The 22,451-nt window shown below is 42.2% G+C and overlaps 1 protein-coding gene across 1 annotated transcript in view; it reads left to right on the top strand.

Annotated features, from left to right (window-relative positions):
* Window positions 1-22,451, top strand: part of man2a1 (mannosidase, alpha, class 2A, member 1) — a 246,509-nt gene that overhangs the window by 202,537 nt on the left and 21,521 nt on the right. The window contains exons 19-20 of the mRNA XM_043710422.2: window positions 7,666-7,799; window positions 12,011-12,211. Coding sequence (XP_043566357.2) covers window positions 7,666-7,799; window positions 12,011-12,211 — 335 coding nt within the window. The remainder of the gene's footprint in view (window positions 1-7,665; window positions 7,800-12,010; window positions 12,212-22,451) is intronic.

Raw genomic sequence — 22,451 nt, 5'->3', positions numbered from 1 at the left:
AAGTTTCTGATTGTCTACTCTATCTATTCCCCTGATCATCTTATACACCTCTATCAAGTCACCCCTCATCCTTCTCCGTTCCAATGAGAAAAGGCCTAGCACGCTCAACCTATCCTCGTACAACCTATTCTCCATTCCAGGCAACATCCTGGTAAATCTTCTCTGCACCCCCTCCATAGCTTCCACATCTTTCCTAAAGTGAGGCGACCAGAACTGCACACAGTACTCCAAATGTGGCCTCACCAAAGTCCTGTACAGCTGTAACATCACTTCACGACTCTTGAATTCAATCCCTCTGCTAATGAACGCTAATACACCATAGGCCTTCTTACAAGCTCTATCCACCTGAGTGACAACTTTCAAAGATCTATGAACATAGACCCCAAGATCCCTCTGCTCCTCCACCTTACTAAGAACCCTACCGTTAACCCTGTATTCCGCATTCTTATTTGTCCTTCCAAAATGGACAACCTCACACTTGGCAGGGTTGAACTCCATCTGCCACTCCTCAGCCCAGCTCTGCATCATATCTAAGTCCCTTTGCAGCCGACAACAGCCCTCCTCACTATCCACAACTCCACCAATCTTCGTATCATCTGCAAATTTACTGACCCACCCTTCGACTCCCTCTTCCAAGTCATTAATAAAAATTACAAACAGCAGAGGACCCAGAACTGATCCCTGCGGAACTCCACTTGTTACTGGGCTCCAGTCTGAATATTTACCATCTACCACCACTCTCTGACTTCGACCGGTTCGCCAGTTTTCTATCCAACTGGCCAAATTTCCCACTATCCCATGCCTCCTGACTTTCCGCATAAGCCTACCATGGGGAACCTTATCAAATGCCTTACTAAAATCCATGTATACTACATCCACTGCTCTACCCTCATCCACATGCTTGGTCACCTCCTCAAAGAGTTCAATAAGACTTGTAAGGCAAGACCTACCCTTCACAAATCCGTGCTGGCTGTCCCTAATCAAGCAGTGTCTTTCCAGATAAATCCTATCCCTCAGTACCCTTTCCATTACTTTGCCTACCACCGAAGTAAGACTAACTGGCCTGTAATTCCCGGGGTTATCCCTATTCCCATTTTTGAACAGGGGCACAACATTCGCCACTCTCCAGTCCCCAGGTACCACCCCTGTTGACAGTGAAGACGAAAAGATCATTGCCAACGGCTCTGCAATTTCCTCTCTTGCTTCCCACATAATCCTAGGATATATCCCGTCAGGCCCGGGGGACTTGTCTATCCTCAAGTTATTCAAAATGTCCAACACATCTTCCTTCCTAACAAGTATCTCCTCTAGCTTACCAGTCTATCTCACACTCTCCTCTTCAACAATACGGTCCCTCTCGTTTGTAAATACTGAAGAAAAGTACTCATTCAAGACCTCACTTATCTCTTCCGACTCAATACACAGTCTCCCACTACTGTCCTTGATCGGACCTACCCTCGTTCTCGTCATTCTCATGTTTCTCACATACGCATAAAATGCCTTGGGGTTATCCTTGATCCTATCCGCCAAAGATTTTTCATGCCCTCTCTTAGCTCTCCTAATCCCTTTCTTCTGCTCCCTTCTGGCAATCCTGTATCCCTCCAATGCTCTGTCTGAACCTTGTTTCCTCAACCTTATGTAAGCCCCCTTCTTCCTCTTTACAAGACATTCAACCTCCCTCGTCAACCAAGGCTCCCTCACACGACCATCTCTTTCCTGCCTGACAGGTACATACATATCAAGGACACGTCGTATCTGTTCCTTGAAAAAGTTCCACATTTCCACGGCATCCTTCCCTGACAGCCTATGCTCCCAGCTTATGCTCCTCAGATCCTGTCTTACAGCATCGTATTTACCCTTCCCCCAATTGTAAAACCTACCCTGTTGCACGCACCTATCTCTCTCCATAACCAAGGTGAAAGTCACAGAATTGTGGTCACCATCACCAAAATGTTCACCCACTGACAAGCCCATTACTTGTCCCGGTTCGTTACCAAGTACCAAATCCAATATTGCCTCCCCTCTGGTCGGGCAATCTACATACTGAGTTAGAAAAGCTTCCTGTACTCACTGCACAAACACCGCCCCATCCAATCTACTTGATCTAAAGAGCTTCCAATCAATGTTTGGGAAGTTGAAATCACCCGTGACTACTAAAACATAGAACATAGAAGAATACAGCGCAGTACAGGCCCTTCGGCCCTCGATGTTGCGCCAATCCAAGCCCACCTAACCTACACTAGCCCACTATCCTCCATATGCCTATCCAATGTCCGCTTAAATGCCCATAATGAGGGAGAGTCCACCACTGCTACTGGCAGGGCATTCCATGAACTCACGACTCGCTGAGTAAAGAACCTACCCCTAACATCTGTCCTATACCTACCCCCCCTTAATTTAAAGCTGTGCCCCCTTGGCTTCCCTGTGGCTTCTGCACCTTTCCAAAATCTGTTTCCCAATCTGTTTCTCCACATCTCTGCTGCTATTGGGGGGCCTATAGTAAAGACCCAACAAGGTGACTGCCCCTTTCCTATTTCTGACTTCAGCCCATACTACCTCCAAAGGCAGATCCCCCTCGAACTGCCTTCCTGCAGTCGTTATACCATTTCTAATTACCAAGCCACCCCCCCTCCTTTTTTACCACCCTCCCTAATCTTACTGAAACATCTGTAACCAGGAACCTCCAACAACCATTCCTGTCCCTCTTCTATCCACGTTTCCGTGATGGCCACAACATCGTAGTCCCAGGTACCAATCCACGCCTTAAGTTCACCCACCTTATTTCTGATACTCCTTGCATTGAAGTATACACACTTGAGCCCATCTCTGTGTCCTCAAGTACTTCCTGTCAGTGCTACCTTCTCCACAGCCTCCCTACATTCTTGGACATCCTGACAAACAGCTAGCCTACTTGCTGGACTACAAGTCCGGATCCCATCCCCCTGCCAAATTAGTTTAAACCCCCCCGAAGAGTGCTAGCAAACCTACCTCCCAGGATATTGGTGCCCTTCTGGTTCAGGTGCAACCCGTCCTGTTTGTACAGGTTCCACCTTCCCCAGAATGCAGTCCAATTGTCCAAATACTTGAAGCCCTCCCTCCTACACCATCCTTGCAGCCACGTGTTCAACTGCACTCTCTCCCTATTCCTTGCCTCACTGTCACGTGGCACCGGCAACAACCCAGAGATGGCGACTCTGTCCGTCCTAGCTTTTAGCTTCCAGCCTAACTCCCTGAGCTCCTGAATGACCTCCCCACCCCTCTTCCTACCTATGTCGTTGGTGCCAACGTGCACCACGACTTCTGGCTGCACAACCTCCCCCTTAAGGATTCTGAAGACACGGTCCGAGACGTCTCGGACCCTGGCACCCGGGAGGCAACAAACCATCCGAGAGTCTCGCCCATGTCCACAGAACCGCCTGTCTGTCCCTTTAACTAAAGAGTCTCCTATAACTAGCGCTCTCCTCCTCTCCCCCTTTCCCTTTTGAGCCTCAGAGCCGGACCTCGTGCCAGAGACCCGGTCACTGCAGCTTACTCCTGCTAGGCCGTCCCCCCCAACAGTATCCAAAGCGGTATACTTATTGTTGATGGGAACGACCATAGGGGATCCCAGCACTGCCTGCTTCCTCCCCTTCCCACCTCTAACTGTTACCCAGCTACCTCTGTTCTCTGGCGTAACTATGTCCCTGTAGCTTCTATCTATCACCCTCTCAGCCTCTCGAATAATCCTCAGTTCATCCAACTCCAGTTCCAGTTCCCTAACTCGTTCTGTGAGGAGCAGGATCTGACTGCAATTCCTGCGAATGAAGTCAGCAGGAGTATCGGTGGTCACCCCTACCTCAAACATCCTGCAGGAGATGTGAGGAAAATGTTTTTCACTTGCAAAGTGGTGAGAATTGAGAACTCAATGCTTGTAAAGGTGGTAGAGGCATGAACCTTTATAACATATAAGAAGTATTTAGATGTGTACTTGTGATGCCAAGTCATACAAGGGTATTGGCCAAGTGCTGGAAAATAGGATTAGAATGCTTAGGTGGTTGTTTTTGACTGACATAGACTTGATAGGCTAAAGGACCTTTTTCTGTGCTGCAGACCTCTGAATTTATGACTAGACCTGGTTATTTCATATGTTGACCATGACATTCTCTTACTACATTGAGAATAGCCAATATATAGGTATCTATGTGCATCCTTGCATGTGTCTGTTGGAATAGGGTTTCTATTCTTTAAAGGAAGAGGGAGGTGTTGTATCATTGCATAGAGACCAGACCAGACAAGCATCATACCTTTAAGACAGATGAAATTATTTGTAATGTTGCAGTATAAAGCTACCCCTCCTCACCTTCATTGTCAGGCGTAACAGTAGGAGCAACACTAAAGGTAGTAATCATCATCACCTGATTGCAATTACTTTATCTTTTTTCTGTGTAGTCAGTAAGCACAGAACCCAGTAAAACTGTAAATTAGTAAATTGAAATTTGTATTTGTATTTATTATGGTAGTGCAAGGAGTTACATACTTGACCCTGGCAGTAGGAAGACAGTATGCCATCCTGGAATTTCACAGCTAAACTAGTGTGAAGTTCAAGCTTCAAGATGTCTGTGTCAATAAGAACCAAGTCTTTGTGGTTAATAAGGGCTAACATGTAAGGAATACTCATACCATATCATGCTGCCAGTGGTGTTTTACCCAAAAACTGCATCAGTTGCCTAGAAATGGTGAACCTGGGCCACACAGAGACAGGGGAGTTAGTCAGTGTAACTGCGCACGTTAAAATGTAGGGGCATATCAAACTCTTTCACGAGACATCTTACAAGACTGCTGGGAATTGACTTTAGGGAACTAATGTTTTTACTCAGAAATGAATGTTATTATGAGGTTAATTTGCAGTTTATTTTTAATGTGTTGGAGAGACACGAGCCGAACAAGAAGCACTGTGAACACACAGAAAATCACTGGAAGGAAATCAGTTGTCACTATGCCAGCTTTAGTAAGAAACCTTGCTGTGGAGACAGTGGTGAATCTTCACTGGGATTTTGATGTTTGTGAGATTATTGCTATGATATAAGGAATACTGAGAGTTTGAATTTATAATGAAATCTTTCCAATTGTCTTGTTTACAATACAGGTCAGTTTCTTGCATTTTGTCAGTGCGATTTGGCTGTAATGTGATTGGTGAATTGAGGAATGATTTTTTAAAATGCAAATCCTATTGGCTATTATGCGATTCAATCCCCAGTTACCTTAAGTCCACTCTGAGTGTTTACTTCAAGTCAAGCAAAAGAGGTCGGATGACTGGGCAAATCTTGTCTGACCTTACTGTTGATGTTTTTTGAGGATGTTTTTAGAAATTATTGTAGGAGTAAAGATTTGGATTTCAAGATTCTCCTCATTCTGGACAATGCTCCAAGCCAGCCTCCCACCATTGGTGAGCTTTCTGAAAACATCAAAATGCTATTTCTACCTTCAAACAACAGTCTCTTTCATTCAACCCACTGACTAGCAATAATAGCTTTTAAAGCTTATTATTTAAGGCGTATATTCGGGAAGCTGATTGCAGCTGCTTAGGGGGATACTGAGGACAGTGTTCTTCAATATTGGAAGAGTTTTAACATTAAGAATGCTATTGCTATCATTGTCTAGGCCTGAGGTGATGTCAGTAAGCACTGCTTGCATGCAGTTTGATGGAAGCTTCTACCAAATGTTCTTCATGATTTTAAAGGCATTGAACTGTCGGAGGAGCTTCCAGCAATGAAAGAACATTGTGTCACTCTTGCAAAGCAAGTTGGATTTGAAGAAGTGGAAACTGATCTACAGCAACTTTTTGCTACGTGGGAAGTTAAAAGTCTAGGTGAAGATGAAGTAGTCCAGGATCCAGCATCACGAAAACTTTCCACTTCTATCCTAGGGGTAGTTGAGAAGCAGTTGCGGCTTTTGGAAAGCAATGACTACAATACAGAGTGCAGCAGGATAGCAGTTCATGGCATAAAGTTTTATCTGGCACCTTATGAGCAGCTTCTTCATGAAAGGAGAAGGATGGCAAAGCAGCAGAAACTAGATGTCTATTTTAAGCCAACCCCCAAGGAACAGTCTGAGGACAATCCCGCGGCCATCCACTTCTGGACTAAATATTTTCTTTTGTTGTAACCCTGTACCCAGAACTACACCTGAAATTAATGATGATGCTACTGATAACCCTCAACCCCTGTCTTATTACAGTACTTTAATTCAGCAAACTCGAAACCACTTAAAATGTTAAATTTATTGTATTATTTCATGAAAATATATGATTTTAACATTTACTTAGACTGTGCTATCGTTTGTGTTAGATTAACTACTATTTTTACTGATATTTTTGGTGGTTCGCCCCAACCCTGTTTTCCTCATAGGCCCTATTATTTCTATTGTGTGATTTCCTATAACACAAGGTCACATATGACTGCAACTACTGCATTATATCAGAACAGGCTGTAATATAGTTCATGATTTCATTATTGAATAAATGATTTTCAGTTTATATTAAAATATACTAGAAGACTATTGTGAATGCAGTAACTGGCCTCCACAGTTTAAGTAACAGAAAATAAGTTATTTGCTGAACTATGGATTTGAAACTTGCAAGGCTTAAATGAACTGCTGGAGTGCAAGAAATAGCAACTATTAAGTTTTTTATTTAAAAAAGTGAATGATAGGGCCAATGTAGAACAGACATTTGTAAGATGTGCACAAATATTTTTTGTCATGTCCTGAAAGATCCCTGTACCAACTTCTGAACATGGATCTGGTGCTGAATTAGGAATTCAATATTTCATGGGTGCAAACAGAAGGAAATGTGTGATGGACCATTTTTCACTCATTTAGGTGAAGTTACCACAAATGGATGGTGCACTTTACTTCATTGGACGTGGCCAATGTAATGTTGAAATAATTTATTTAGAATTCTGGGACATTTTGCATAGCATTGTTCAGTGAATAAAACAAAATGCAATTTTACGAACAAAACTGCTTGGCTGCTAGGTTTTGACACCACAGGGGAGATGTTTTGCTGTAGTGTTTCTGTGGAGGAATAAACTATCTATTTGATGGATTGGAGAATGAACCTCAAGTATGGTAGACGTGGGTGCTGGAATGTGAAATTCAGTTTATTGATGGATTCCTAATTGGGAGAACTGTTTCAAACTATTCCTAGATTGCCAGGCGCCGGCAGTTAGAATGTAATGGAAACTTGCATACTGGCCTCTGGTCCAGGGCCTATTGGTTGCAACTTTATCAAACAGGAAAGCCATCTTCTATGATATGTTTGTCTGTTCAACATATCATTTTTGTGGTTGGGGAGAATAGAGTCGGGATTGAGGTTGACTCAGCATGTTTTCATTCAGACAGATGTAAATATTGTGAATGTATAGTGCTATCTGCATTGTAGCTATTACTTCAATAATCCACTTGGAAAAATTTGCAGAGTTAATGATTAAAGAATTCAGTATACACAGTTCATTAAATTCCATCTTTTATGCCAACTTTCACATTTTATTTAACACAATTTGAGCAAAGTAATTAATATGTTTTAGCCTCTTGATGTCCAAAGAGTTATTAAATACATTAGTTTTATTAGAATCCATGATAAGATTACAACTAATGGTAAATTAAAACATGCAATTTACTTAACAGGTCAGCTGGAGGTTATATTGGATCGCAGACTAATGCAAGATGATAACCGTGGTCTTGGCCAAGGACTCAAGGACAATAAAATCACAGCCAATTTGTTCAGAGTTTTGTTGGAGAAACGAATTGGAGTAGATGTGGTAAGACTAATTATGCAATGCCAGTATTTATTTTCTAAGTAAGACAAGCTCAGAACTAAATATTGTCAGAAAGATCTTTTTATTTAAAAGCAGTTAGAAATAAGAGAATCAGATACTGCAACTTACGTTTAAATTGTCAAATTTCATGATTGTTATGGTTGTGCATCTTATAATGATGGGTAAAGTACAGGAGGGATTGAAGCAGAAACCAATTCAGCAAGCCAACATAGAAATTGAGTTGGAAAAAAATAGTAGTTGTACATGTTCAAAGCTGCGAGGACCACTTGGAAGAGAATAAGTGATCGTGCAATCTCTTTCACCTCACAAAGAATATTATTCATTATTTCGAATCATACCTTTTAATACTGAGGGGAGTCAGAAGTTTGCTTGAAAGAATTCAGACAGTAAATTGAGAGAGAGGTAGGCATAGATTTCTATCTATTTTTAGGTCTCTGAGAAGGCTGGAATTTATTGTCCAGTCCCCAATTTGCCCTTGAAACGATGGTAGTGAGCCACTTTTTTTCAACCCCTGTAACCCATGTGCTTCAGATAATGGTAAGGAGGGCACAAAAGAACAATAATGTAGTCCCCAAGTTGGAATGGTGTGTACCTTGGAGTATTATTTGCCGTTGGTCACATTCCATTGCACCTGCTGTCCTGTTGAGCTTCAGCAAGGAAAGAAATCAGCACAGTTTAAAAATAAAGGCTGTCCACTTTCAGGTGAAACTGTGAAGGAATTATTTTCCCTTAGAAGTTTGTGAATGTTTGGAACTCTCTTCCTCAGAGAATGGTGGAGCTGAAGTCATTGAATACTTTCAAGGCAGAGGTAGATATATTCTTGGCTAACAAAAGAGTCAGTGATTAGCAAGAATAGACAGGGATGTCTACTCAGGCATGTATGGAGTTGAGACCACAATTCGATCAGAGTGATACATGGAAATGATCAGAGAGAGTTTCATACAATTAACATAGTGGAGTAGCAAGACCACATGAGGTGTCAAGGTGAATGAGGTGGCAATGAATGTGGATAGGGAGTTTAGGCAAAAAGAGATTAAAGCAAGATAAAATGGCTTTGAACTGTAGAGAGAAAGCATAATGAATTGTGATGGAGTTTTGAATCATTGAGGATAAGCAATCATTTGGTGCAGAGCTAAAGAATAAAAGAAGCGAAGATATTATTTTGAAAATACTATTATGCTATTTGGTTATTTATGGCAGAAGATGAAGATTTGAAATGTGAGATGAGAGGAATGAAACATAATAAAAAGTGTAAACAAAAAAGTTCCAGAAAAAATAGGGACAGGCCAAGATATCATTTGGTAATGAGTGCAATATTGCCACTGCAACAGACTGGGAGGTGTGAGTTGAGGAACGCATAGCCAGGTGGGAATGCTACTTTTGGGGGAAGTTGTCATTACTCCTCAGGCAGATTTCCATCAAGGTCATGCAGTTATCCATGTGTGAAAGGTGTATATTTTTAATATCTTCAATTAAATGTGTTGAAGAAATCTTTACATATGGTTAAAGTCTTGTGCTTAATGTGCCTATTACTAGGCTACATTCAGATGAAAATATAAATTAGTATAATTCAGTCAATCGGTTCCACTCATTATATCAATCTCAATTCCTTTCATTAAATTTGAAAGAATAAGGTTATATTTTGAAAAAATAATTTAGGATGCTATTTGGCTATTTCATGATTTAATTTGAAAAGCATTTCCTTTTTTCTTGTATTGACTCTAAATTTAGTTACCTATTTTGCCATTAACACAATAAATCATTTTCTTGAAATACCTCACAGAACAACAGTGCTACAAACAAGAAAATGTAACCCAAACTTAGTAGCAGAACAGCGCAGGATTCTTAATTTACTTGGATATATGTAAAAATTGCAGGTTCCTGCTATGGTAAAGCAACCCTTTTGATAGTAGCTACAATTTATTTACTCTTGAATTTCTGAGGAGCTCTCCTGATTCCCTGAGTACCTTTGCAGCAGATGCATGGAACACCTTTAAAAATTGTATAAATAGATTTTTAGATATTTGCACAACTTCGCTTCTTTTCAATTCATTCATGGGATATGAGTGTAATTGGTATAGCCAGTTTTTATTTAATTTGTTTTTGTTCACGATATGGGGGCATAACTGGATAGACCAACATTTATTGTCCATCCCTAATTATTCTTTAGCCAGTTGCCAGGATGTTTCAGAGAGCAGTTAAGAGTCAGCCACATTATTGTGGGTCTGGAATCATGTGTAGGCCAGATCAGGTAAGGGTGGCAAGTTTCCTTCCCTAAAGAGAAATTGAAGATTCTTAATTCTTAAGATACCCTCAATCTCTCTACCAATAAAAGCTAATATGCCTTCTTAACAACCCTATCAACCTGGGTGGCAACTTTCAAGGATCTATGTACCTGGACACCGAGATCTCTCTGCTCATCTACACTATCAAAAATCTTACCATTAGCCAGCTACTCTGCATTCCTGTTACTCCTTTCAAAGTGAATCACCTCACATTTTCCCGCATTAAACTCCATTTGCCAGCTCTCAGCCCAGCTCTGTAGCTTATCTATGTCTCTCTGTGACCTACAACATTCTTCATCACTAACCAAAATTCTACCGGCCTTAGTGTCATCCGCAAATTTACTAACTCATCCTTCTATGCACTCATCCAGGTCATTTATATAAATAACAAACAACAGCGGACCAAAACAGATCCTTGCAGGACCCCACTGGTAACTGAACTCAAAGATGAATATTTGCCATGAACCACCACCCTCTGTCATCTTTCTGCTAGCCAATTTCTGATTCCAAACCACTAAATCACCCTCAATCCCATGCCTCCGTATTTGCTGTTAAGTCTTTCATCTTTTAGAATGGGTAGCAGGTTTCAGTTCATTAATATGTAAACCTCAGAACTTCTTTTAAGTCACATTTTGAGATAACTTAAGATTTTATTAAAAACAGCTCAGACAATGCCTAAAAGGTGTGAGGTTAGAGTCTGTCTGTATCCCAATCTTGAGTCAGACTGGTTCTATTTCCAAAGTGGAGTTTACAAAATAGTTACATGGATTGATTGTCTGCATTGACTGTGAGCATTGTTTGAGCAAAATAGAATGTATCAGCAAATGTAATCCTGCAAATACAAATTCACCCCATAGACTTATATGTATGTGTGCATGCATGAGATAGAGGGTGCACATGAGAGTGTGTGTTTGCATGTGCAAGCTTGGCAAAGTGTGTGTGAGAGTGTGATGGAGTATAAGCCTATGAGAGGGCGGGTGAGAGTCTGGGGTCTACATGTGTGTGTGCGAGAGAGAGTGTCTATATGAGAGAAGGTCTGTGTGAATGTGTGAGTATGTAAGAGTGTGTGTGTATGTGTGCTTGTGTGTGTGTGAGGCAGTGTATAGTGTAGCGGGGTCACCTGTAGTGTGACGTGAACCCAGAGTCCCAGTTGAGGTCATACTCATAGGTTTCGAACTTGGCTATCAGCCTTTGCTTGGCCACTTTACATTGTTGCCTATCCTGAGGTCGTATGTCCCTGACCACTGGAGTATCCCTGACTGGGAGGGAATGCCCCTGTCTGGTGATTGTTGTGCGGTGTCCATTCATCCATTGTCATAGTGTCTCAGGCCGTCAATCCGTGTAATATTTTGTAAATTCCACTTCCGAAGTAGATCCAGTCTGACTCGAGATTGGGATACAAACAGACTCTAACCTCACATCTTCAATGCATTGTCTAGGCTGAAATATCACTCTTGTATAAAACCTTAAGTTAGCTCGAGAATTTGACTTAAAAGAAATTCAGGGATTTACATATTAATGAACCAAAGCCTGCAATCCATTCGAAAAGATGAAAGACTTAACAACAATCTAGGTTTGTTCAATATATCATTTCAGTTAAATGACACTGTAATCTTTTGCTATAAATTCTGTGTCTCATGGTCCTGATCCATAACTACCTGATGAAGGAACAGTGTTCCAAAAGCTAGTGCTCCCAAATAAACCTGTTGAACATTAACCTGGTGTTGTGTGATTTTTAACTTTGTCCACCCCAGTCCAATATCGGCTCCTCCACATCATGGCTACCTTCAAATTCCAAGTAAATGTTCCATGCATATATGTAAGTACAGTGATATTCCTTTTCTTGTTGAGATTGTGGCTCATATATGGTGTTCATTTTTTCATATGATGCATTTATTTTCTTTTAAGCATGATGAAAGTAATAAGGCAGTGAATTATCGTTCATTGTTGAGCCACAAAGTATGTTCCTACTTGAATCATCCAATATTTCCAATGGTTGTGAATCTGAATGTTGATGGAGTTCCTCCACTACTGAAACTATACAGTCCTCTTACATTATCCATGCCATGTGATATGAGCATACTTAACCTAAGAACTGTAGAAGGAAAGGTAAGCCTAATATTTTTTGTATTCTTAATATGATAATATTTGAATGATAAATCATATTATATTTTTTGTTTTCTCGAGTGCATCCATAGAAATTGCAGCAACAACAAGACTTGTGCCACATAGGATATTTCTAATAGGAAAATGTGAACGTCAAAGAGACGTACAGCATGGAATCAGACCTTCCGGTCCAACCCGTCCATGCCGACCAGATATCCCAACCCAATCTAGTCCCAACTGCCAGCACCCGGCCCATATCCCTCCAAACTCTTCCTATTCATATACACATCCAAATGCCTCTAAAATGTTGCAATTGTACCAGCCTCCACCACATCCTCTGGTAGTTCATTCCATACACGTACTACCCTCTTTGTGTAAAAGTTGCCCCTTAGGTCTCTTTTATATCTTTCCCCTCTCACCCTAAACCTATGCCCTCTAGTTCTGGACTCCTTGACCCCAGGGAAAAGACTTTGCCTATTTATCCTATCCATGCCCCTCATAATTTTGTAAACCTCTATAAGGTCACCCCTCAGCCTCCGTCGCTCCAGGAAAAACAGCCCCAGCTTGTTCAGCCTCTCCCTGTAGCTCAGATCCTCCAACCCTGAAAACATCCTTGTAAATCTTTTCTGAACCCTTTCAAGTTTCACAACATCTTTCCGATATGTGTTGCTTGATAATACAACACTTTATTGTTGCTGAAAAGAATTATAGTCTGAACCCTGAGAAATTATCTCAAGTTGGAGAAGAAGCACTTAGTTGTTGGTATTACTGAAATGGGTCAAAACATGAATATTGCTAAAACATTGTCAAAGCTTTTGATATTGCTGTCATCAGGACAAACAGAAAATTGCAAATTTCAATTGATATTGGTTGGCAAGTCAACTTTAAACATTGTCATGGAGAAAGCAGTGGGAAATTATGGGGTCCCCAAACTTCTGGGAAATTCAGAAAATATGCAAGGTTTGAACATATTTCTTTTCTTTGCAAAGAACAGGTCGCTGTATCTGAATGTATGTCACTTCTAGCAAGCATAAATGAACCACATAATGGTCTAGGCTGATTTTTAAAATGATTGTGAGTTGTGCTTTAAGTACACTTAGGATTGTCCAATCACAGAATTATATCTAACAGTAGATGTTTTGGATTTTGCAAGCATGGGTTTGTTGAGTACTGTCTGTACTCTGCCTATTACAAAGAACTGAAAGAATATGTGTTTCATTCAAGCAGCCAATTATTGGGATGTGTGGCCTATGTACCTAATGTTACAATAGCACCAAAATTCATATGCAGTATTATTCAATTGTCTGGTAGGCTGGTCAAGATGGTGGCAGAGTAGGTCACTCCAACAGGAGCTTCTTTCCCCCCTTCTGTTTATTTCCTTTCTTTCTTTCCCTCCTTTTCCCCCACTTGGTAGAATAGGCTGGAGGCTTGGAGTGGAGTGGGCTGGTGGCCCGAGCGGAGTGGGGACAGCTAGCAGGCTGGAGGCCTGAGTGATGGGACAGCCGGCAGGCTTAAGGCCCGAGCGATGCAAGATGGCCAGCAGACTGGACACTCGAGCGGGGATGGCTATCAGGCTGGAGGCCCAAGTAGATTAGGCCAGTTATTGGGTTGGAAACCAATACAGGTGGTCAGCGGCTTACAAGTCCAGGCAGACCATGTGTGGAAGCCCTGTGCACTGATCTACTTTTTAACTTTATTCACACCCTTTTTCTAACTTATATAGTGAACAACTGGAAGTAATTTAATTTTTTCCTTTTTTTCCCTATTTTTCTGTATTTTGTATCTAAGATCTATACCTAGATGCTTTATATTTAAGATGGTGCCAAATGGGGCGACATTGTAAACTTCTGTACTTGAATAAAGGATATTCTAATTCTAGGCAGAATGTCTGAAAAGTTCAGCAGGTCTGTCAGTATCTGCAAGGAATAATCAAAGTTAGCATTTCGGGTCAAGTGACCCTTCCTCAGACTGATGGTATCTAGGAAAATGTCAGTTTGGATGAGGAAGATAGGGTGAGGGAATTGAATTGAATTGAATTTATTGTCATGTGTACTGAGGCACAGTGAAAAGCTTTGTCTTGCAAGCAAGACAGGCAGATCGCATAGTTAAAAAGCATAGAAAAGTAAATAAGAGGTAAACAGCAGCAAAAACATAGATACAGGCGAATGTTAAGAGTTTGAGAGTCCATTCAGTATACTAACAACGGTAGGGTAGAAACAGTTTCAAAACCAGCTGGTGCGTGTTCAGGCTTCTGTACCTTCCCCCTGATGTTAGAAGTTATAGAAAAGCATTGCCAGGGTGGGATGGATCTTTGATAATGCTGGCAGCCTTTCCTTGACAGCGAGCCTGGTGGATGGATTCTATAGATGGGAGGTCGGCCTTTGTGATTGTCAGGGCCGAGTTCACCACTCTGTAACCGTCTCCACTCTTGAATGCTGCAGTTGCCATACTAGGTAGTGATACATCCAGACAGAATGCTCTGAATGGTGCACCTATAAAAGTTGGCAAGGGTATTCGCTGTCATGCCAAATTTCCTCAGTTGCCTGAGGAAGAAGAGACGTTGTTGGGCCTTTGTAACCAGTGCGCCCACATAAAGATTCCAAGAAAGCTTGTTGTGAATGACCACTCTCAGGAGCTTGACAGTGTCCACTCATTCCATCTCTGTGCTATTAATGTGTAGGGGGGCATGAGTAACATCCCGCCGAAAGTCAATAATGCATGCCTTGGTTTTGCCAGCATTTAGAGCTAGGTTGTTCTCAGTGCACCATTTTTCCAGGTCATAGAGTCATAGAGATGTATAGCATGGAAACAGACCCTTCGGTCCAACCCATCCATGCCGACCAGATATCCCAACCCAGTCTAGTTCCAACTGCCAGCACCCGGCCCATATCCCTCCAAACCCTTCCTATTCATATACCCATCCAAATGTCTCTTAAACGTTGCAATTGTACCAGCCTCCACCACATCCTCTGGCAGCTCATTCCATACACGTACCACCCTCTGTGTGTAAAAGTTGCCCTTTAGGTCTCTTTTATATTTTTCCCCTCTCACCCTAAACCTATGCCCTCTAGGTCTGGACTCCTTGACCCCAGGGAAAAGACTTTGCCTATTTATCCTATCCATGCCCCTCATTATTTTGTAAACCTCTATAAGGTCACACCTCAGCCTCCGACACTCCAGGAAAAACAGCCCCAGCCTGTTCAGCCTCTCCCTGTAGCTCAGATCCTCCAACCCTGGCAACATCCTTGTAAATCTTTTCTGAACCCTTTCAAGTTTCACAACATCTTTCCGATAGGAAGGAGACCAGAATTGCACGCAATATTCCAACAGTGGTCAAACCAATGTCCTGTACAGCCGCAACATGATCTCCCAACTCCTGTACTCACTACTCTGACCAATAAAAGGAAGCATACCAAACGCCTTCTTCACTATCCTATCTACCTGCGACTCCACTTTCAAGGAGCTATGAACCTGCACTCCAAGGTCTCTTTGTTCAGCAACACTCCCTAGGACAGTACCATTAAGTGTATAAGTCCTGCTACGATTTGCTTTCCCAAAATGCACCACCTCGCGTTTATCTGAATTAAACTCCACCTACCACTTCTCAGCCCATTGGCCCATCTGGTACAGATCCTGTTGTAATCTGAGGGAACCCTCTTCGCTGTCCACTACACCTCCAAATTTTGGTGTCATCTGCAAACTTATTAACTGTACCTCTTATGCTCGCATCCAACTCATTTATGTAAATGACAAAACGTAGAGCGCCCAGCACCGATCCTTGTGGCACTCCACTGATCACAGACCTCCAGTCTGAAAAACAACTCTCCACCACCACCCTCTGTCTTCTACCTTTGAGCCAGTTCTGTATCCAAATGGCTAGTTCTCCCTGTGTTCCATGAGATCTAACCTTGCTAATCAATCTCCCATGGGAAACTTTGTCGAACGCCTTACTGAAGTCCACATGGATCACATCTACTGCTCTGCCCTCATCAATCATCTTTGTTATTTCTTCAAAAAACTCAATCAAGTTTGTAAGACATGATTTCCCACGCACAAAGCAATGTTGACTATCCCGAATCAGTCCTTGCCTTTCCAAATACATGTACATCCTGTCCCTCAGGATTCCTTCCAACAACTTGCCCACCACTGACGTCAGGCTCACCGGTCTATAGTTCCCTGGCTTGTCTTTACTGCCCTTTTTATACAGTGGCACCACGTTTGCCAACCTCCAGTCTTCCGGCACCTCACCTGTGACTATCGATGACACAAATATCTCAACAAGAGGCCCAGCAATCACTTCTCTAGCTTCCCACAGAATTCTCAGGTACACCTGATCAGGTCCTGGGGATTTATCCACTTTTAACCGTTTCAAGACATCCATCACTTCCTCCTCTGTAATCTGGACATTTTGCAAGATGTCACCATCCATTTCCCTACAGTTTATATCTTCCATATCCTTTTCCACAGTAAATACTGATGCAAAATATTCATTTAGTATCTCCCCCATTTTCTGTGGCTCCACCTTGCTGATTTTTGAGGGGCCCTATTCTCTCCCTAGTTACCCTTTTGTCCTTACACCTCCCAACTCCACCTCCCATCTGTAGTCTGTTTCGTCGCTATCTGAGATTCAACTAACTATGGTGGTGTCATCAGCGAACTTGTAAATGGCATTAGTCTGGTATTTGGCGACGCAGTCATGGGTATACACTGAGTACAGTAGAGGCTGAGTACGTACCTCTGGGGGGCTCCAGTATTGAGTGTTGGTGAGGGTGAAATATTGTCCCCAATCTTAACTGTTTCTGGCCTGTGGGTAAGGAAACTGAGGATACAGTTGCAGAGAGTGGGGCTTGATCAGAGATCACTAAGTTTAGTAATCAGTCTCGAGGGGATAATAGTGCTGAAGGCTGAACTGTAGCCAATGAGTAGGATTCTTACGTAGATATTCTTGGTGTCAAGATGTTCTAAGGTGTAGTGAAGGGCAAATGATATGGCATCTGACGTGGATCTGTTGGTCCGATAGGCAAATTGGAGTGATTCAAGAGTAGTGGGGAGGCAGGAGTTGATTAATGCCATGACCAGCCTTTCAAAGCACCTCATGACCACCGAAGTTAGGGTCACTGGGCAGTAGTCATTGAGACATGCTGCACGAGCCTTCCTAGGCACAGGGATGATGTTTGGCCTTCTTGAAACAGGCAGGGACAGTGGCCTGCTGCAGGGAGAGGTTGAAGGTGTCCAAGAAGACGTCTGCCAGTTGATCTGCACCTTCTCTGGGTGGACGGCCTGGTCCCGGTACTCTGTCTGGACTCATCGCTTTCCTTGGATTCACACAAAGGAAAACTTATCTGACCTCTGATGCAGTGACTGTTGGGATAGGTTCATCAGGACTTGTCGGACTAGGTGTTACCTCTCCACGAAACTCTGCTCAAAGTGAGCATAGAAGGCATTGAGACGATCTGGGAGGGATGTATCATCGTCTGCTATCTTGCACTGCCTCTTTTTAGAACCTGTGATGTCATTCAATCCTTGCCATTGTCGCCGGGTGTCTGTCTGGGTCTCTAGTTTGGATCGGTATTGGTCCTTGGCTGTCTCAATGGTTCTGCAAAGGTCAAACTTGGATTCCTTATATTTGTGTTGGTCTCCTGATCTGAAGGCCTCATGCCTGGTTTTTAGCAGATTCTCTATGTCCTGATTCATCCAGAGTTTCCTGTCGGGGAACACCCAGATTGACTTCCTCGGTATGCAGTCCTCCACACATTTGCTGATAAAGTCTGTGACAGTGGTGGCGTACTTGTACAAGGTACCTGCGGACTGTTTGAACATGTCCCAATCAACCAATTCTAGACAGCACCGGAGTTGATCCTCTGCCACTTCCGACCAACACTGGACCTGTATCCGCAAGGGCATCTGGTTGAGCTTTTGCCTGTAAGCTGGGAGAAGAGCATTGTGATCAGAGTTCCCGAAATGTGGGCAGGGGATGGAGCGATTGGCATCTTTCACAGTGGTGTAGCAGTGGTCTAAATTGTTCGGGCCCCTGTTGGATTACGTAATGTTCTGGTAATACTTGGCAACACCTTTAGATTGGCTTGATTGAAGTCACCAGTTACAATAAACAGTGTCTCGGGGTGTTCCGTCTTCAGGGTGTTCGTGGTGGAGTACAGCACATCCAGAGCTTCCTCAACCTTTGCTTGTGGCGGTATGTACACGCAGTTAGTATACCACAGGGGAGAGGGTAATGATTAAACAATAGGTGGAGATAGAAAAACAGTTGGACAGACAAAGGAGTGGATAATGGTCCAGCTGGGAGGGTCCACAGCTATTCAGTGAGACCGTCCCTTAGCTAAACAAATGTAATAAGACACTAACTTAAAAGGGTGACCTGAGTTTGGCATTTCTGAAACACATTTCATAATCATTAATGAAAAGAAATGCTTCAAAGCGGCCGCATTTGCATACTGAACTCTAAGTATACAAGGACATGGTCTGTGTTGTTCAATGGTTTTTGGGCGAGAGGCAGAGAGGCTGCCAGAGTAATTTGCTCTGTCTAGTTATTCTTCAGACACTGATTGTTGGAAGTTCTGAGGAAAGAACCCCAGTCTGTTAGAAATAAGTAGAAATCTCTAGAGGTCTCCATTGGCCGATGACTTTCGAATTCAAGTCATTCCAACATCAAAGGATTTCATGAAGGCCTGGTATTCATGGTTGAAATGGTTACTCAACTGGTAAATTATGATTCTATTATTTTCTTTTTTTAATTTATCCTTTAACTACTCTGTTTGTCTGTGAGAGTAGGGGTTTATATTCGAAGAAGATTGGGCTTAGATATTAATTGGATTGTTGTTCATCTGTGTCAAGCTAAAGTTACATTATTAATAATAAAATGTCAATTTTTGTTTAAATTATATACTTTGTGTCCTTGAGCTACTATTTGTAAAGTCTGGTTAGGAACAATTGAGCAATTTTCAGAATCATTGAATGTTTTAATTTCACTGTATTATGAATCCAGTGATAGTTTGGCTGATTTGATTTGGCATGCTGTCTTGGTGTTGTAACATTACATTTGATTAAGGTTGCATAGTCCAAAGCTCCTTACCAAGGTATGAAATTAAATTCATTGTAAAGCCTCCACGGACCACTGTATCAGACCTCCATGACTCCATCGCTCTTCGTTTGAAATAGTTTTGTCTTTCTCAAATTTACAAACATTTAACAACCTCTCAAGTATATTACATGGACGTTGCTACAGCTGGAGTCTTTGTGGTATTGTTTCAAATGACAAGATAACATTGAAAGCAGGAGTATTTTCAATATTGTCAGCAATATTGGTGAGAAGAGAAACTACTGGCAACACTTTTCCAGAGGGAGTAGTGGCAAGTGTAGATCTCTGAATGGGTGGAAGAGATTGATGCAACTCTGCATCCAGAAGCTTCATTTTCATTTTCTACAGCAAATCACCAGCCTCTATGCTAGGATTTGTTGTTAGAGGGCAATCAAATCAAATTGCCCTCCAAAGGCAACCCAGTCCTAATGCAACTGGCACCATACTGATCTGATACTCTACCCTCCCAGCACCATAGCCTCACACTTCTGTAGTTGCCGATGAACATCAGTTTTCAAAGTGGTTGTCTGTGATTTTGGGTTTTTAATAGTAGCTCAAGGACACAAAGTATATAATTTAAACAAAAATTGACATTTTATTATTAATAATGTAACTTTAGCTTGTCACAGATGAACAACAATCCAATTAAAATCTAAGCCCAATCTTCTTCGAATTTAAACCCCTACTCTCACAGACACAGAGTGCAACAGTTGACTGCTGTGAAAAAAGATGGGATTTTCCTTCCCCTAACAGTACTGCAACATGAGAATTGTCAGAATGGAAGTATGTCTCTGCATTCTGAAAGGTGCCCTGATTAGAATCTCTGGCAGAAGTATGGGGAACTCTCATTTGAGCAAAGTGGCATTCTGTGTGAGATTTCCATTCCTTAGAAAATGCAGCTCAATTAATTAATTGTTCCTGCCAGCTTCAGCAGTTATTCACTCCTAAATCTAATATGTATCATTTTTGGAACTTAAGATATAGGAGCATAAGTTAGGCCATTCAGCCCATCGAGATTGCTCCAACATTCAATTATGGCTGATGAGTTTCTTAACCCCATTCTCCCGCTTTCTCCCCATAACCCTTGATCCCCTTGACAATCAAGAACCTGTCTATCTAAGTCTTAAATACACTCAATGACCTGGCCTCTGCAGCCTTCTGTGGCAATGAATTCCATAGATTCTGGCTGAAGACTTTTCTCCTTATCTCTGTTCTAAAAAGACTTCCCTTTACTCGAAGGTTTTCCCCTGGTCTTCATCTCTCCTGCCAATGGAAACATTTTCCCAGCGTCCACTCTGTCCAGACCATTCAATATTCTGTATGTTTCAATTAGATTCCCCCCACCTTTATCCTTCTAAACTCCAACGAGTATGGACCCATAATTCTCAAATGTTCCTGATATGTTAAGCTTCATTCCTGGGACCTTTCTCGTGAACCTCCTCTGAATGTGCTCCCGGGCCAGTAAATCCTTCCTGAAATATGGGATCCAAAACTGCGTTAAATACTCCAAATGTGGTTTGACCGGAACCTCATAGAGCCTCAGAAGTACTTCCCTGCTTTTATATTCAAGTTCTCTCAAAATAAATGCCTCATTGCATTTCCAAGGAAATCCATGCTTTTATTCTTTCTATCAAAGTGCATGACCTCACAATTTCCCACATTGTACTCCATCTGCCACTTGTTTGGCAACTCGCCTAACCTGTCCAAATCCTTCTGCAGTCAAGACTAGAGTGGTGCTGGGAAAGCATAGCAGGTCAGGCAGCATTCGAGGAGCAGGAAAATCAATGTTTTAGGCAGGAGCCCTTCATCAGGAATGAGGCTGGAAGCCTCAGGAGTGGAGAGATAAATGGGAGCGGATGGGGTTGGGGAGAAGGTAGTTGAGAATGCAATAGATGGATGGAGGAAGGGATAAAGGTGATAGGTCGGAGAGGAGGATGGAGCGGATAGGTGGGAAGGAAGATTTTTCTGCAGCCTCCTCATCTCTTTGCAGAGCACCATTTGTCATTTCCTGCCATCCTGAGAAAGACACTTTTATCCCCACTCTCTACTTTGTACTAGTCAGCCAAGCTTCTATCCATACTAGTACCTTGCCTCTCTCACCATGGGCCCTTACCTTACTCTGTAGCCTCCTGTGCAGCACCTTGTCAAAGGACTTCTTGAAGTTCAGATAGATAATATCCATTGGCTGTCCTTCGGTCTAACATACTTGTTAATTCTAGCAGATTTGTCAGGCATGACCTCCCCTTGATGAAACCATGCTGACTTTGCCCTATTTTACCATACACTTCCAAGTATTTAGAAATCTCATCCTTCACAATGGACTCCAATATCTTACCCACGACCAGAGTTAGACTAATCGGTCTGTAATTTTCTATCTTTTGTCTTATTTCCTTTTTAAACAATGGTGTGTACGTTAGCAACTTTTCAGTCCTCTCTGTTTCTAGCTTTTCCTGAGAGACCATCACTAAAGCCTCCACTATCTCTTCAGTTATCTCCCTTAGTACTCTGCAGTGAAGTCCATCTGGTCCAGGTGATTTATCCACTTTCAGGCCATTCAGTTTTTCTAGCAACTTCTCCTTGGTGGCAACCACCATACTCAGTTCTGCCCCTTCACTGTCTTGAATTTTTGGGATGTTATTCATGTCTTCCACTGTGAAGACTGACACGAAGTAATTATTCAGTTCCTCAGCCATTTCCTTGTTCCCCACTACTGTCTCACCAACATCATTTTCCAGTGGTCCAATGTCCACTTTTACCTCTCTTTTGCCTTTTATATATCTAAAGAAACTCTTACTCTTTATCCTTTGTATTGCTGGCTAGCTTACCCTCATATTTAATCTTCTCCCTCCTTATTTCTTTTGTTACCCTCTGTTGGTCTTTGTAAGCTTCCCAATTCTCTGGTTTTCGATTGCCCTTCACCAATTATATGCTTTCTCTTCTGCTTTTATGCTATCCTTGACTTTGCAAGTCAGCCATGGTTGCCTCATCCTCCCTATATCATGTTTTTTTTTCCTTGGGATGCATCTCGGTTGTGTCTCCTGAATTACTCCCAGAAACTCCTGCCATTGCTGTTCCACTGTCTTTCCTGCTAGACTCCTCTCCCAGTCAATTCTACCCAGCTCCTCCCTCATGCCTCTTTGGTCGCAT

The sequence above is a fragment of the Chiloscyllium plagiosum genome, unplaced genomic scaffold (genome assembly GCF_037043375.1).
Source record: "Chiloscyllium plagiosum isolate Xiang-an unplaced genomic scaffold, Cpla_swu_hap1 HiC_scaffold_2, whole genome shotgun sequence".
In the NCBI taxonomy this organism is placed as follows: domain Eukaryota; kingdom Metazoa; phylum Chordata; class Chondrichthyes; order Orectolobiformes; family Hemiscylliidae; genus Chiloscyllium; species Chiloscyllium plagiosum.
The sequence above is the reverse complement of the archived record's forward strand: the minus strand, read 5'-3'. Positions and strand labels throughout refer to the sequence as shown.